This window comes from Malania oleifera, chromosome 8 (genome assembly GCF_029873635.1).
Source record: "Malania oleifera isolate guangnan ecotype guangnan chromosome 8, ASM2987363v1, whole genome shotgun sequence".
Classification (NCBI taxonomy): Eukaryota; Viridiplantae; Streptophyta; class Magnoliopsida; order Santalales; family Ximeniaceae; genus Malania; species Malania oleifera.
Window position 1 is genome coordinate 102158500 of NC_080424.1, and position 18266 is coordinate 102176765.

At 34.9% G+C, this 18266-nt stretch overlaps 1 protein-coding gene across 1 annotated transcript; it reads right to left on the reverse strand.

Annotated features, from left to right (window-relative positions):
* Window positions 1–4902: 4902 nt before the first annotated feature.
* On the reverse strand, window positions 4903–13075 carry LOC131162868 (uncharacterized). The gene is made up of 6 exons (XM_058119472.1): window positions 12889–13075; window positions 11461–11591; window positions 11319–11394; window positions 10501–11218; window positions 5254–5332; window positions 4903–5037 (listed from the first exon to the last, which is right to left on the reverse strand). Exons 1-6 carry the CDS (start codon window positions 13073–13075, stop codon window positions 4903–4905), a joined length of 1326 nt encoding a protein of 441 aa, XP_057975455.1.
* Window positions 13076–18266: the final 5191 nt, after the last annotated feature.

An 18266-nucleotide genomic window follows, 5' to 3' on the forward strand; every position in this document is an offset into this window, starting at 1 on the left:
GCCATAAAAGGTTTAACTGTAGTAGTTCATCCACCCCCAATAATTCAGGGGAAAAATGACACTAGAGAGCGTGTGCTTATACATTGATTAGAAGATATGAAAATTTATTTTTTGGCAGTTCTCCGGTTAAAGTTTGAAATTTTAATATTTAATTTATTTTTAAATTCAAATCTTAAAATCTGTAAATTTAATTAGTTGTTGTTTTTAGGAGCATAGATTTAGTGTTTAGATTCCAATTTTTCTATATTTGAAGGAAAGGTAATACAATTTTATATTATATTTTGTTAATACCTAATCATAGGAAATTACAACATAACTTTGATTAACCAAGTATATTTGTTATGATGTTTTTGACCGACCGCCCATCTACAAGAAATGAATTAAAAATGTATATAATATAATAGAACGAAATAGAATGGAACAAAATAAAATCTAGTTTATCACTTGATTTCTAAATACTCCTTGTAAATACATTTTTCATTTCATTTTGCAAATCAAGCTCTAAGGACTAGAGTGGATGTTGCACGGTGTGTGAATTCATTTATAAACATTCGACAGTTTCAAAATTTGTGTATATTTTAGGCAATCCATGTCTTTCAAATTTCTCATGTACCATCATGCATCAACATCCTTTTCCAAGTGCATATGAATGGGATGTTGATGAAGCAAACCTCTGTTCTTGTTTGGTGGAGGTTCTCAAGCTCTTGCTTCTCTTTTTGAGTCACGCAATCAATGTCAACAGGGACCATTCAATCAATGACATTAACCTCCAATCAATTGAAACATATAGGAAAATCAAAAAAATAGCCACCAGCAAAACAGCAAATCTAGTTGTATTTTTTCCTATTTAAAAAAATTGGCATCAACCCATTTTAGTAAAATTAAACAAATCAATGAAACTTACCCAATATTTGGAGAAAACTTGATTTGAATTTGTATTAGATTTGGATAAGATATAATACAAAATGAATTTGTCCAAAGCCACTTAAATCTAAATCCAAGATCCGAAATTCATGCTCCCAAATGCAGCTTTAATGGATATTTGTCAGCAGCCTAAACAATTCACTTGATTGGTAAGAATTATAAGTTTAGCGGTACGATTGGTAAAATAAACTCCATGATAAAATTGAAACTTACACAACTTAATTTGCAAGTACATGGAGTTACTAGTGATAATTTCACTATAAAATATGGCTATGCAGCCAAGACTCGATTGAACTGTGGCATGACAGTAAGAATGAGATATTTTGTAAATAAGAAAAATAACTAGAGATCTCAGGAATTTGGATCTGCATGCTTTGGTTCTTGCAGCAAACAGCAAACACAATCACATGGACATGTTGGCTACTTATTTTGTACCATAAATAGCTAGCCTTCAGCCTTGAAGCCCAACCACTAGTCGAGCATCTGATTCTTTTTCCCCTTCAACAGTGACTTCACAAAGATGCAGCTGCATTCCCCAAATGCTAGACAATAACTACACCAGAGAGAGAGAGAGAGAGAGAGGTGTGTAGAGTTGCATAAGCAGAGCCATGTGATATGGTTCCTGCATCAACCAACATAATAAAAACTAGCAGCACCCTGCTAACTTCTGAAACACTGAAATATCAATTTTGCATTTAACCTCAAGAAATTGAAACATCAGTTCTGTATTTAGCTTTTCAAACATTGAACATCAATTTCATAACCATTTTACAGTATCTTCATATACTGTGGTCTGGTAAAGAACAGGTAATAAAAGTATCTTCTTGGGAGAGGAAGTGAGAAGCAGTGTGTTCAACTCCAACAAACATGAATTACAGAAAAGTGAAGACGCCTATACTGAAATTTTCCTTCAGCCTACTTATGTAAAGCAGACTGCTTATAAGGTAGTGTACTTGTGCACTTACATTGATGCTGATCCAATTCACCTTTTTTAATGTCAAAACTAGCTACCATGTATTGCAATTTCACAAGTTCTAGAGCTTGATTCTCAAGAAACTCTACCAAATTGCACCATAATACTCAGTTTTTTGTATTGAAATGTGAAGCTTTACAGGATATTAGAAACCAAAAGCTTAATGCTTGCATAATGCAACTTTGCCTGCCATATTCATCACAAATGAAGCCTGTCGCTGGTAGAATACAGCAAGCAAATGGCTAACCCTGTGTGGCTGATCCGCATATTCTCTTTATACAGATGAAATGTCCATTATTATTCAGTCACACTTGGGTATCAACAAGACACTAAAATTTTTCTACATCCATAATACCTGGCATCCAAAACATCCTCACCTTAGAGGCTTAGACCCACAAAATAAACCGCAGATACCCAAACTGCCAAGCGCTGAACATTGGGAGAGCCATCAAATGCGTAACTTCTGGAGATTCAAACAAATATCTCAGGTAATCAAAACACTATATGTATCTTACAACTTCCAATCTGGAACACAGAAAGCTTCTATATTTCCAAGTTCGCACAAGAAAGGGAGATGAAATACAATGAGTGAATGCAAGAGAAGCATAATATGACCCCTACCTGGATCATCACTGAGAATGCAATATAATTTATGAATAATTCATTGAAGAAAACTTCAATCTTTCTAAAAGAAGACCACCAAGTAATCAGATAAGCAGCCATAACATCTACCATTTCCTTCTTAATTGCTGTAAACTTAACACTACAGCAAATGTGGATAAGAGTGTGGTTTGTTAAAGACTTCTGCAGAAAAGGTACTTGTGATTCTAAGGTTTATTGTATCCCAAAGACGAGGTTCACAGGTGTATTAACTATTAAGGCTCATTCAGTTGGGCTTGATACCACCATGCTGTCTTTTTAATGCAATAGCATGTATGAGTTAGGACAATATCATGGTAAGCTTTGTCAAATTGGTCGTGAGTAGACTTCTAGTGCCTCAATCTTTCAAATTCTTTAAATCCAAGCAGTAGGCCAAGCATGTATCATCTCTAATTGAAATTGTTTAACAAAACAAACGTCACATGGATGCGTGTCACTTTGGGCTTTTAGTGTCTGCTGTTCAAATGAGAACTAATAATAACCATAGTCAATCTTCTACCAAGACAAGGATGAAACGGAGGGTCATTGCACCACAGATTGAACTGGTGGTGACAGGGGAAGAGATGCAGACTTATATGAGCAGACCACTCAAGGTAGTAGACCACCAACTCTACCTTATAGCACAGCTCCTGACCACATACTCCATCCATAAAAACTGGCAATATTGTCTATAAACAGATATACATTGAACTAGCCTATCAACATCCAAGTGTTCAACTACATTGAAATTAGAAAGGTTCTTTAAAAGGACAGTCATGTGTTTTGGATTGCCTTTGGTGGTTTCTCATGTCAAAATCAGTTTCTTAGGCCTGTTTGGTATTGTTGCTATTTTCTGTTTTCTATTTCTGTTTCTTCACAATAAAAAAATAGATTATAAAAAGGCCAATTCCAAAATACTTTAAAAAATTAAAGGCCAATTACAAAATAATTAAAATAAAAATATACATAAATTTTAAAAAATAATAATAAGGCCAATTACAAAATACTTTTACAATTTTTCAATTATCATGTCCAATAAAATTTTTATTGTAAATTAAATTTTGAAAGTAGAGCAATTAAGTAAAATAATTATAATAAATTTTATTTTTATTATAGTAATTTTTTAATTTGTACTTTTTTAATTTTATCATTTTAATCAAATTGTTATAATATTTTTATTTAAAGATGAAAACAAATATTTTTTTAATTAAGTTTTTAATTTGTACTAGTTTTATGAATGTTAACCAAACAGGACGTTGGTTTCTAATTGTTAGTTTCTATTTCCAGTTTTTGGTTTTCGTTTCTTTAATTTTTGACTGTGATAACAAACAGCCCCTTAATTTACAGGATCCTCCTGCTAGAAATCAATTGTCTCCAGTAGCATCCATGGCAAGTATTCCAAAAAGGGCATTTTGCAGTTTATGTTGGGTAAACAAGAAGCACAGTTGTCATCAGTGGGGGTGTTGGTTGGTTGGAATATCAACCCTGGGAAAGTATCAACCCAAAAAGATGTTTCTATTGGTGGTCATTCAGTGTATAAGGCCACCCTGCAAAAAAGTGTCACACCCCAATACTGTCACCATAGTATCAGACTATCAACCTGTGCAAATAAGGCATCATAATTTGTATCGCTACATTAAGTTGTTGACTGTTCATCTCCTTCTCAACCAAGCAATAGGCCCTAACTCATCAACATTTTGGATTATACTAGTCATTATGCCCAACATTCACATGAATATCTTGCAGTCTGTCTTCTAGTGCACAATATACATTTATTTTGAAGCCAATCTGGTAACACCACATCAAGATTTTATTTGGAAATTAATTCAAAGGTACATGTAGTTCTGTTGCACCATGCTATTGGTGAATGGATAAGAACTTAGCAGGGAAGCAGCAAGGGAACCACATAAGCAAGCCATGTGACCCTGACCTAGTTTTACTCATCAATCTCTTGAATCCTATCCAAAAACTCCATTAATTATAATCCTGACCATAAATACATGATCAAGGAGCTGACCTTAACTTTCAATTCTTCAATTGCAGTAAGTCGTATCATAATCATTACTCATTCCTCTTCAACAGGATATAAGTTTCCGCTGATCTTTGAATATTTCTCAAGTCAATCAGATTCTTAAATTTACATCCCCTTCCTCCCAGTATATTTTCAATTAAACTTCAAATGAAAGAAGATTTCCAGTTTCATGCTGGGGCAAGCCAGAAGCACTTTTTGTTCTAAGACCCTCCTTAAACAACCTTCCATTTCAAGACTTGTGCAGACAAGCCGAAGATGACAACTTTGGGTTCAGCAATCCTATGGGTGATCTCACAATTCCATGCAAATTACCCACCTTTGTTGAACCAACTTCTCAGTTGAATGCCCAATGGTTAACATCGAGAACAGTAGGTGCTTCCTGATGGGGTGTGACATGAACTCCATTATGTGAGGTTTCTTCATACATGTTTTGATTTTCAAACCCAGCCAAAACCATTGACAAAAATCGCTAATCACACCATGAAAGATTTTCACATGCACCTTTATATTGTTCTATGTAAAAATATAACAGATTGAGGATTTTACATTTCACACCAAGCCTTCATTAACAAATTCATTTATAGATTCATCTTTCCATTTAGCACATTGGTTTGTATTCATGTATCTGGAACAATTCATGCCAAAGTCAAACACTCTCCGATGATCTGTTCTAGCATCGACTTACTACAGTGCACTTCACTCCAAACTCCAAGGCCTTGCAGAGTCGCAGAGGAAAGTTTGAAGTCAAGTATCCAACAGATTGCCTAAGAAATCCAAAGAAGGAAAATGATCACATCATTCCTTTTAAATCACCAAAGCATCTCAAGAGAAGATTAACAACCCTAGTCCCCACCCTTTGGGACAAAAAATAAATAAAATAAAATGAAAAAACTAGCATGAAGCATCCCAAATCCATGCTGCTGTTAAGGAATGAGCCATAGAAATGGTTAGCTTGCCAAAACCATTATTTTTTTTTTTCATTTTTTTTCCCCTGTAAAATAGTGAACATAGCTGCAGAAGCAAAGGATGCCTTCCGAAAAAACAAAATTACCAACTGCTACAAATTCATTTAGTTGTCTCCATAACTCTTTCCATTGAGTCATGATGTTGCATGTTACCTCTATATTTCATATTGGATGCCAAATAAACTTTAAGGACTAGCCCAGATCCCACTACACTCAGAATCTAACTAGTAGAACCAGACTCAGTTTCAATTAACACCCAAAAAAGGGATAGGCACACAGTCCCCGTAATATCTTTTTCTTTTGATACTTCTCAATTATTTTAGCTAGATATCCGCAAGCTTAAAATAGGTACATTTACAAGTTTGCAGGCTGGTGCACGCAGACAAAATATCCAGTCTTGTATAATTCTCATGGGTATAGTTTATGAATTTTATCTAAAAGCCTGCTGCAAGTTGAAGCCACAATAACAAGAAACAGAAACAGAAACAGAAGCATCTTATCCTCCAAGTAAATATTGTGGGGAACCAATTAAACCATCACAAGTGAATGCAGCCTCAATAAGTTCCTTCACAGCGTCCATGTGGTTCAGAGAACTTCCAAATCAAATCCATCAAGCATATTCCACAGCCAGATGGCAATCTGTAACAATCTATAAACATCGTTTTATCTAAAATTTATATATGAATACATGCAATCTGAATCATGATGCCATAGAGCATAATAACATAAACTGAAACTTTGGGTGTCTAACACAGATCAAGCTTCTCTCCAAGTGACGCAAGGGATAAAGCATCTGTCCCACACCTTGCCAAATCATCTTAGACATGATGATGGATGCCCAAGATTGCACCATGTAATCAATGCATTATGATGATGTCCTCGAGCAAAAGCATGACAAACCAAGTTCCTCTTAACATGTTCTGTAGCCAACTAAGCTCACATGTAGAGTGGGCCATGGCCCAACACTAACTCAGCAGTGACTGGATCACCATGGTTTATTTCTTTTCCACAATAACAAGTTACCACTTACCACCAACAAAAACACAATAACAAGTTGAGGATCTTCAATACATCTGTATATCCTTGGAACATAAGTGTGACCTCAATCTTGATATAAGGGAGACCTAGGGCACTTGAGGTATCTCAAGATAAGAATGATTGCATCCTAGTGCCTCGTTCCCAAAGAATCAAGGAAATGGCTCAGAAGTCACAGCACTTGTTGTGAAAGATATATCAGGTCGAGTGGCTATAAGATAGTTCAGCTTTCAACAAGTCTTTGATATATTCAAGGTTAACTAACAAAACCTCCACATTTGGCACTAACTTGTTGTTAGGATCCATGGGTGTATGTTTGGATCCCGACTAAAAAGGTGTAGAACATACTTTTCCCGTAGTAAAACAGCCCCATACGAGATCTGGATACTTCTATACCCAAGAAGTATTTCAATGACCCTATGCAATCTAGTTTGTAGCAAATGCTTCAAAAGTTGGAGGATCATCACCATTAATCACAATATTATCCACATACACAATGTGCAAAACCTTGCCAAAACAATAAAATATAGGGTGATCTACGGACCAAACTTAGGTACCAACACCCAATCAACCAACCATGCTTTTAGACTAGAGAACTTTGGACCATTAATGAATTTCTTGAGCCGACAAAGTACAAACTAATTATGACTCCCCCAAGGAACAAATCTAGGTGGTTGCTCTATATAGACCTCCTCCTAAGGTGGAAGGCATTCTTTGCATATAAATGATGTAGAGGCCAATGGCAAGTGGTGGCTAAGGAGCTGAATGAGGCAAGTTTGGGGATTGGAAAGAACTTGTCAAAACAATCCAAATTGTACACTGAGTGTATCCCTTAGCAACAAGACAAGTCTTCAAATGAGCCATGAAACCATCTAGATTAACTTTCACGGTATACACCAGCGACAACCAACCACAAACTTATCACGAAGAAAAGGTACATTTCTATCATTATCCTATAACACACCCATTTTTCAACCATTACAATCCTCCACCTAGAATGGAATAGAGCTTCAAAAACATATTTTGAAAGAGCAACAAAAGATAGAGTACAAATAAAAAAGGTGAAAAGAAATCCTAGCAAACTAAATTAGAGACTTGATGTTGGGTACAAGTGAATTTCCTTTCTGAACAAGAAGAAGATCAACATCTTAAGAAATAAGAACATCAGACAAGGGACCTAGAGGCATAGAAGCAGAAGCTAGAGGAGCCTCTCCTATCTTAAGCCACTGTCATGTGTACATTTGCAAATTAAGATAATCCAAGCGACAAGACTCAAACTAGAAAGTTGACATGAGCAAGACAATGAATCGACATAAAGCAGGGCTATAATATTGATATCCCTTTTGAGTACAAGAGTAACCCAGAAAAGTACATTTAATAGCACGACAATCCAACCTATCCATTTTGGGCATTAACTGATGCGCAAAAGATACACAACTAAATATACAAGGAGCAAGTGAGAACTAAGTAGCCTTTAGGAAGATAACTAAACATGAGATTTTACCACCAAGGACAAGGGATGGAATTTATTGATGAAAGAGCAAGCAATGAGCATAGCATCACTCCAAAAAATTTAAGGACATTCACTTGCTACAGTAGGGTACCAGCAACTTCGAGAATATGTATGTCTTTTTCACTCTACAACCATTTTGTTGTGGAGTGTGGGCACAAGATGACTGATGGATACTAAAGTTAGTCAGATAGGTAGTAAATTAGGTATGAAGTCTTGGAAATATAATAGAAGGAAAAAATGTCTACCAATAAAATTCAGATTAAATAAAACATAAATACTTGACAAAAGTTAAGGCATGGAAGGACCACTATCCTTAAAGTCACCTTCGCGCCTACAGAGAACATTTCTCAGTGCATATAGGTACTACGTGCACGACCTCCAAGATTACTCAGTTGGCTCGGTTTTGCGTGCATTCAAAAACATCATAGCTATAGGAGATATAATGTCATTTAGTTACCCAACAAAATATAAATCTCAAGAAAGAGTAGAAGATAAAGTTATTTTGAAGAAGAAAAACTGAATTTTAAAATGAGATATTCTAAAAATGTTAAAACTAATATGTTAAATTTAACGTATACTTAATTAAAATAAAATCGACGACAATTAAACAAATATTTTTTTTAATTTGAAACATCTAACATTAATACAATAATACCAACATGAAGTACTCTCAACATTATCAGTATGACGTGTCCATGGAACTAAGTCCTTATTCAAGAATAGAAAGCATAAAAAATATTAAACAACTCACAATGATCTTTCATTAAATACAACCAAGTCATCCTAGGGTAATCATCAACAAAAGTAACAAAGTGTTGAAACCACAACTTTGATGTAACACAACTAGGATTCCAAATATTTGAATGGACTTGCATGAAAGGGTTGATTGCCCATTTATTGACTCAAGAAGCAAAGGGAACATGATGGTGCTTTTGCAATTGATAAGACTCACACACAAGATTAGACAAAGAACTCAAAGTAGGAACTAGTTGTTTTAACATGTTCAATGAAGGATGGCCAAGGCGACAATGGGTTTGAAGTGGTGTAGCAACGACAAACAATAGAAGAAGAGAGTGACTCAAATTAGTAGAGTCCAGCAGCCTCATGTCATGTTTTAATTGTCTTCCTTATCTTTAAATTTTCAATAAAACTCTAATCAAGAATGAAGGTTAAAGAACAATTTAGTGACTTTGTAAGTGTTAAAACTTGATATACATTGTTGGCCCACAACTTAACAGCTTAAACTTTTAGGTAAAGTGGTAATCTAACACGGTATCAAAGTTGGTTACCAGGAGGTCTTGGGTTCTAATCTTGTTGTCCGCATTTACTATGTGGTGTTTAAAAAAATTATTGTGTTCCCAAACATGGGTGCTATTTACCGTGTGTTTATTCGTCCACGTGCTGTTGGGCTACACCTGCGGGGTAACCTTACTAACAAACATCAAATTGAAGAGAGATTTAATAATGTATAAAATAAAAGAGATATTAAAGGGAGTAGGATTTACCATTCCTATTCCCCTAACTTGGGTGGACCCAGCCAAGGACTTAAATTTCGATTTCGATGGTCTCAATTTACGGAAATTTCGATTTCAATTTCGATTTCGATTTCGATTTCGATTTCGATTTAAAGAAATTACGGAAATTTATAGTAAATAATGGAAATTTAAAATAAAACTTTAGGAAATATTAGAATAGATGATTATGCTTAATATGGTATCAAAATATATTAAAAAAATGCATATATGACAAGTTTCTAGTGTGTAGGATATTAAACTGCATATCGCGAAACAAACTATGAACTGAAGAACATTCAAATGATTATAAAGTTTTGAAGCTATTCCTTTAAGATTTAAGGCAACAAATTATCATTTAAACAACTACATTTTCAATAAAAATTATACATTTAATGATCTAATACCACATGGACTTTCTTGGTAGCTCAAAGTCATCTCTCCTATCCCTATCATTAGGATTTCGAGATGACATATATTGTTTACAATAATCACTCCATGTCATATAATTTCCAAAATATTGAGTATAGGTGTACATGTGTTGTTCATACTCCTCCGTAGTCATCTGGTTCATGGCAGTTTCTACTCGGTCAGAAGATCTTCGTGTGCTAGGATTTCTTCTTGCATGTTCTACTTGTTGTGTATGTCCATAGGATTGTTTTGCATTTACATACTGGTCATACTCATACCCATATTCTTGACGTGTTTGTCCATACCCATAGACATGTGGTTGCCAATTTCCATATTGTTGTGCCTGCTCATTTGCATGTGAAAACGGTTGGCCATATGTAGATTGTGAGGAGCTGTTCTGTGTAGATTCATAACTACCATAACTATTAGAGTCGTGCTTTGTTCCTATACTCATAGATTCCATACTAAGGGAAAAGGTATCCTCTTCTATTTGATGCATCTTCCCTTTTCCTTTTCTACGACTGTACTGCCTATCAACTGGACGTGTTTCTCTTTGTGGACCCTCATCTTCTAGTTGGGAAGGACGTGTATATTCCACTTCTGGTCTATAATCTTGCCATCCTTCATTTCCTCCATAGTCCCCACCATCACCACCTTGCCCACTGCTATCGCGGAGGTTAGATCCGTCACCACCAGCATCATCGTCGTCATTATCATCATCACCACCAGAGGGCATAGATGAAGTTCCATATCTAGATCCAAGATTCATTTGAGAATCATCACTACTAGATATTACTTCTTCTACCATTACCTGATTAACATCGATGCCAAAGTCATCTTGTGCATGCTTGGCCATTTGTGGATGGGGACTTCCGTCTCGTTCATCAAGATGAGATGGCCTAATCCATTGAAAAAGTGGATACTCATCCTCATCACCCAATTCAACTGATATGTCAAGAAGGTCCAGGGGATCTTGTTCAGCCACTTTGTCCATTTCGGCCTCCATATCTCTTATTCGAAGCTTCATGTTGTAATAACAAAAAACAAGCTGCTGAAGTCTGCTGTAGGCTAGTCTATTTCTTTGCTTTGTGTGAATGAGTGCAAATGTGCTCCAATTTCGTTCACAAGCTGATGAAGATGCGGTTTGTGACAAAATGCGCAATGCTAGCTTTCTTAGGATTGGAGCACTTGATCCATACATCATCCACCAATCAGCTGTGCAAGATGTTTTAAGAACACAGTTAGTATTTACTACTTAGTAGATTATACTTGAAGTTTGTAACTTTGTATTGTACATTTATATAAAAATACTTACCAGGTGCCATGGTTGCCCTAGCTGCTTTAGCAGCTGCTTCTCCAAAGCTTCTTTTAGCATCTCTAAATATAATAATCTAAAAAAAAATATTGTTATTGAATAATTAAACATGGATTAAGACTTATTTTATTTAAAAATATACCTCATTTCCAATTTGATCCAGGCCCGAGGAATGTGGCTCAAGGGTGTTAAAAACTTTGTGAACTGCATCAAGAAAATAAGGATCTTCCCCAACACCTTCTTTGTATTGACATTTTGCATTTAAGAAATAAGCTGCCAATTAAATAAAGTAAAATATAAATATGTAATAAGTATTTTGATATATAAATTTCTTGAAATTTATAAATATTTTATACCTGCTGCATGAAGAGGATGTTCAAGGTTCTTTCCCACCGGTCATTGATGACTTTGAGAACCCATCTTGCACTTCTTGCACCTATTTCAATGGCCTCTTTCATCACCCTTATTGCTTCAAACACAACTCCTAATGTTGGTCACACTTCACTGTCAACTATACGCTATACTCGATATATAGGCTCATAAATGTTACAAATTTTTGCCACTCTATCCCAAAATTGATGGTTAAGAACTGTACTTTCAATTTCTCTACCCATTTTTGTTCGACTAAGAGCATGCTCAGCCCATTCATCAGATGTGAATAGAGATTTTAAACCTACTCTTTTTTTTTGTAGGCTATCAAGTGCAATGTAGTTTGTAGCAAATCGTGTGGCCCCTGGACGCACAATATCCCCTTGACAGTGCTCCCTCATTTTAGCAAGCAACCATCCATGATTATATATAAAATTAGTGATATGTCTCCCCTGCAAGATCACTATGCTTATTGCCTCTCTTTTTCCGATCTCTTCAAAAATGAGATCAATACAATGAGCGGCGCAAGGAGTCCAATACAAGTTGAATTTTTTCATTAATTTTAGACCCGCTTTCTTGTAGGCACTACCATTATCGGTCACCACTTGGACAACATGTTGCTTTCCTACCTCTTGCACAACATGTTTTAATAAGGAATATATGTATTCATGGTCTTTTATTTTGTCAGAAGCATCTACCGACTTTAGAAAAATTGTGCTTCCTTTCGAGTAAACCATGAAATTTATGATGGATAATTTTGTAGGGCCTGTCCATCCATCACACATTATAGTGCAGCCATACGTGGCCCACTTTTTCTTCACTTCTTGTACGTGGTCTTCCATTTCTTTTACCTCTAAATCAAGGTATTTTGTTCTGATTTCATAGGGTGTTGGTGGATCGACTCCCGTTCCAGCTGATTGGCAACCCCATACCATGTTTTTAAAATGAGGTGATTTTGCCTTCTCAGGTGGAACATTATCATATATAAAAAACTTCGAAATCAACCTATTCATTTCTTCTTTTATTTTACCTCTTTTGAATAAATTTTTCAAGTTTCTTTGTTTTGCTGCATCTGACTTGTAATGTTGAGAAGGCTTTGAAATATATGGCTCTATTTCTGGCTCTCTCACACTTTGAGATCGCCTCATCTGAGGTTGCCCTGCACTACTATCAGCCCCTGAACTGCCTCCTTGTTGCCTACCTGCAAACCTACGAGATTGGTCTCTTTCCCATTCCGTCTGTTTTGAAGCATAGAATGCTTGACGATATGCAGACCTTTCATAGGAAGAAATGTCAGGCGGGTATGCAATATCGTCAACATCATCAACTTCATCAATTTGTTGTGATTGCATCAAGTTCCCACGCAATTCATTTTTTATTTGATCCATTCTTTCTATTTTTTTGGCCTTAGCTGTTGTTTTTCTTTCTAAAACAATTCTCATTTCCTGCTTAACTTCTGGAGGTACTTTGTCGCAGAATTTTATATTATGCTGCGGGTCGTAATTTGCTAGGTGCATTTTTAATCTTGTTGCACCACCACTTTTCATTTGTTTTCCGCAGTATTTGCAAATAAATCCATTCTTGACATTGGGCATCGGGTATCCATGTTCCCATGCTGGATCTTGTTTTCTTCCTTCAGACATTTTTGTAGATAATTTTACTTTCCTACAAGGTAACAATGAATCAAAAATTAGGTGTTAAATTAGTCAACAATTTTAAAAGAAAATTATTTGAGATGTTTTATTATCAATATAATCTCAATAAATAAGACAAACATTAAAATATTAAATTAAATTTACAAAATTTAATGATAATGTACAAAATTACCAATAAATTATGAAAATTAAATTAGTCAAATAAATGAAATAATTTAAACTATATTAAGCTAATAAGTACTTTAATTTATTTAATTACTAGGCTATATTGATTAGATGTTAAATTACTCTAAATTTGTAAAAAAAAAAAAATTATTTGGATGTTACTCTATAATTTTAAAATAAAAATATTTCGATGCTAAATAAAGATAATATAATTACTAAGAGAAATATTAAATTATTAAATTAAAATTACAAAATTAATGATAATTTTTAGAAAATTATTATTAAGTAATAAATTTTTAAAATGAATATATTTAAATAAATGAAATAATTTTTTAATTTATACTATAATAAGACAATAATAGTAAATTATTCTAATTTTATTTAATTATTAAATTTACTAGTTATTAACTAATTATTTATTATACATTTATACTAACTTATTATTTAGTATACTAGTAAAGTAGTAAGTAGTAAGTTAGTAACTAGTAAGTTAGTAACATTAACTAAGGGGTAAATAGTAAATGAGAGAGGAGGGCATTGCTGTAAATATATTGGGGGAAAGGGGGACTTTGAGTAAATGTAAAAACTTAAGAGTTAAGACATCTAATTTAAAATATAAACCAGCCTTTAAGGCAGCCTTTTTATTTTGTGGAGCTGCTGGCTGCTGCTGCTCGTGGAGGGAGGGGCGATAGAGGCTCCAATTCTCGTCCCTCGTTTCTCTTTTCTCGGTTTCTTGCTCGCAGCTCAGCGAGGGCCTCGGCAGAAAGGAAGAGTGCAGGCTGGAGTTCTTGCGGCTGGCTGCGACTGTGTGTGACGCCGACAACGATGGAGGTGGAAGGTGAAGCCGAAGGCTAGAGGCAGAGGCTCGAAGGGCTGGCAGGAGGGGATTCGAAGGTTAGGGCTTTTCGGAGTTCGAACTTCAAAAGTGGATGCAGGAGGCAGCAGAAATTTGGAATCTGGGGTTTTTTTTTTGAAGTTTGAAGATGGAAGAAGAAGAAGAAGGCTTTTGAGAGTTTGAGCTTGAGGTATGTATCCGAATGCATGTTAATTTATAGAAATAATTTGCGTAGTGGTCGATGGAATTATTTGTTTGAATAATGGATCTGCAGAGTGCAGAGTATCTCTGCGAGATTTTTTTTTTCACTGTATAAGCTCACGGGTTTCACAACGTGTACAATCACGTGGGAAAAGGCAAAAAAAAATCTGAGAATACTCAGAATAGTGCTGAAATTCCTCCCTCCAATTTATTTTTTTTTTCTTCCACATGAATTCCAGGAAATTTCAGAAGAACAGCCGAAATTTTCGAAATTTTCGAAATTTCGAACGAAATTTGCCGAAAGCTCGAAATTTCGGTCGAATTTTTACAAAATCAAATCTGTCTCTCAATTTCCTTTCGGGACCCCTCGAAATCCGAAATTTCGGTTGAAATTTCGACATTTCGACCGAAATTTAAGTCCTTGGACCCAGCAACAACACAAACTCTATTAAATTTGTGACTATATTAATGAGGAAGACAGCATCAAGGAAGTTGGGAAGCTGGGCTTACTTCAGGATGAAACCGTCGACGGTACATTGATTATATCGACGGTTTTATTCTCTGTCTGAAACCATTGTTACAATTTTGTTTCTATCTGAAACCGTCGATGGTTTGGTTTGAAACCTTCGACGGTTTCCAATCTGTTAGTCAGTTATCTGTTTTGTCAGTGTTAGTTTTTTGTTAGTTAGTTGTTAGTTGGTTCCTCAATTATCAATTTATTTGTATAAATAAGAGATCTAATTCATGTACAAAGAAGTAAGAAATATTATACAAATTGGTTATTCATTTTTTCTCTCCAAGATTTTGTTTTCTCTTCATTGTTTCTTGCAATACATTGTTTTCTTTACCTTGACATGGTATCAGAGCATTCTTTATCTTGACATGGTATCGGAGCAAGGTTCTCATTTTTTGATTGAAGATTTTTCCAATCCATATTTTCTTCATCATGGAGAAAGCCTTGGTTCGATTTTGGTTTCTCAACCTTTGAATAGTGAGAACTACTATACGTGGAGCAAATCAATGTTGAAAGTTCTCAATGCCAAGAACAAGACGTGTTTCGCAAATGGAACATTTTCTCAACCCAAAAATCAGTCTGATCCATTGTACATTCTATGGTTTCGTTGCAACAACATGGTCCTTTCATGGATCTTGAATTCTCTTACACGAGAAATTGCTGCCAATGTTATCAACACTTCGATTGCTGAAGAAGTTTGGAGGAATCTAAAGATTAGATTTACACAAGGTAATGGTCCCAGTTTATTCCAACTCAATAAAGATCTTGTTTCATTAGTTCAAGATCAATCTTCTGTTAGTTCTTATTATACGAAGTCAAAAGTTGTATGGGATGAATTTTCTACTATGAAACCAATCCCTAGTTGTTCTTGTAATTCGGGTTGTTCTTGTGGAGCTTTAAAAACAATGATTGATCAACATGAGAAAGAATATGTTGTTCAATTTTTGGAATATGTTGTTCAATTTTTTATGGGTATCAATGATTCGTTCACACATAATCGAGGACAAATTCTACTCATGGACCCGATGCCATCTATTAATAGAGTTTTATCTCTTACTTTACAAGAAGAAAAGCAAAGAAAGGTGGTGGGACCATCTTTGATGACTGAAACTGCTGCTTTGTTCAGCAAGAATGTTCCTGAAACAATGGCAAAGAATTATCAGAAGCGACATTCTAAGCCAATCTGTACTCATTGTGGTCTCACTGGGCATACAGTTGATAGATGCTACAAGTTGCATGGTTACCCACCTGGATATCGTCAGAATCCAAGAACCAAAACATCTTTGGTGCACCAAGTTTCATTATCTTCTGTTGGCCTAATAAGGCTTAGAATCTTATTTTGATGATAACAAATCAAAGGAACTTAACATGTTTGGTTAAGATAAGTTTTAGGGCTCAAAGGCTTTCATAAAAGATCAAGCTTATGTGTTTAAAGAAGATTAAATGACGATTATGCTTAGAGACATGGCTCATGATGAAGCTCAAGTAAATTGAAGGAAGAGCTCAAGATAGACACAAAGAATGGAAACCAATGCATGAAGACTTGGCGCTTAGAAAGTAATAGTTTATAAGAAATCTTAAGTACTTCAAAATTTCAATATAATTGTTTGAAGCTCTTAGGAAAAGTTAAATGACTTAGAGACCTTATTTCAAAATCATGGAAAATATTTTAAAGTCTTACTTATATCTTTCCAAGACCTAAGTAAAGTTTTGAAATCAAAAAGTTTATAAAAAATAAATAAATAAATAAACACTTAAGCTGAAGGCAAGACAGGCGACTAAGGAAGTTTCCTCAGGCGACTGACATTTTTATGTGTTTTTAAAAATGCAAACAGAACTGCCTCAACCATTAAGGCTCAGGTGACTGACCTAATACTGACTTTCAGAATACGCTGTAATTTCAAGGCACAGGCAACTGACCTTCGTGTTTTTAAATTTTAAAACAACGAGGGAAGTTTCCAAAATTTTTTGTTTGACTCCCAATCTTTGAGAAAACTTGGGAAATACTTCAAGTAACTTGGGGAATATGTTTATACACTTTTTAAATCTATAAATACAAGTTAATTTCACAAATTACAAACACACCAACAACAATCAGCAATTATCAAGCTCATACGAATTACAACGTTCAAAGCTTTCTTGCTCAAATATTTTCTGAAGTCTTGCTGTGTTTGTGTTGATACAACTCACGGTCTCTAATCGTTCTCTACTGATATTTTCAAATCAAATCAGAGCCCCGGTGATAATAATCTGAGCTTCACTCTTTTATATTGATTATTGATTGAAGTATATTGATTTTCTATTGTATTAAACTGCTCTTGTTGAGAGAGTTCTACTTGTACACAAAATTGTTTCTTGTTTTGTTGTTGTTTGACGATTCAGGGTTGCCGAATCGTTGGCTAACGAGAAGGGGTATTATTGTTAAAGAGGGATCTCCACCTGATACGGAGAGGTTGTAACTTGGCCAGTAAAGAAGTTGGAAAAGAAAATCCTCATAGCGGTTGCTTGGGGCAAGGACGTAGGCCGCTAGCCGAACCTTGTAAAAATACGGTCTTCAGCTCTTCTCCTTATTCTCTTTAATTTTCTGTAAACATATAACCTGCGTGTACGATTATTTAACACTTGCTAAATATTGAGAGTTGGTGAAATTTCTTACTTTGATCCATATTTGAAATTAGCATACTATTTTGATTGATTGATTAAAAAATCATATTATCAAATTTTAAAGCTCACTGAATTACTGAATTTGTTTCATATTTAAAACCAAGAAACATATTGGTTATCATTATTTGGTTGTTAAGTAGTTTGACAAATTCACAAGTAATCTTGAATATTGATTTTACTACACTGCTGAAGTTAATCTTTCTCTATCAATGAAAGGAAAGTTTCAGGTCTTGTAAAATCGAATCGCTAAAATTATTTATTCTAACTATTCATTGATTGAAAGAAAATTCAGATTTTGAATATTCTAAGATCTTATTCAAGCTGATCTTTGTTAACTTAACTTAAAAGGATTGTTGGTTGTGCTTGTAGGGTTGCAAATCAATATCATTGTGATTGTGTGATTACTGAATATTAATTCGTTGGGTTAATTCTTAAATCAAGGAATTTGTAGAACAAAAGTTTTAAAGAAATTTTAATAAACCCAATTCACCCCCCCCCCCCTTCTCTTGGGATTACACCTTACTTCTCAATTGGTATCAAAGCCC

Coding starts and splice junctions, on each gene's coding strand:
- LOC131162868 (XM_058119472.1), bottom strand. CDS start 13,075: ATGGATCAAATAAAAAATGAATTGCGTGGGAACTTGATGCAATCACAA. Junction 11,592..12,888: donor CCAATCTCGTAGGTTTGCAG/GTAGGCAACAAG, acceptor TTTAATTGGCAG/CTTATTTCTTAAATGCAAAA. Junction 11,219..11,318: donor TAGGGCAACCATGGCACCTG/GTAAGTATTTTT, acceptor CATCTTGCACAG/CTGATTGGTGGATGATGTAT.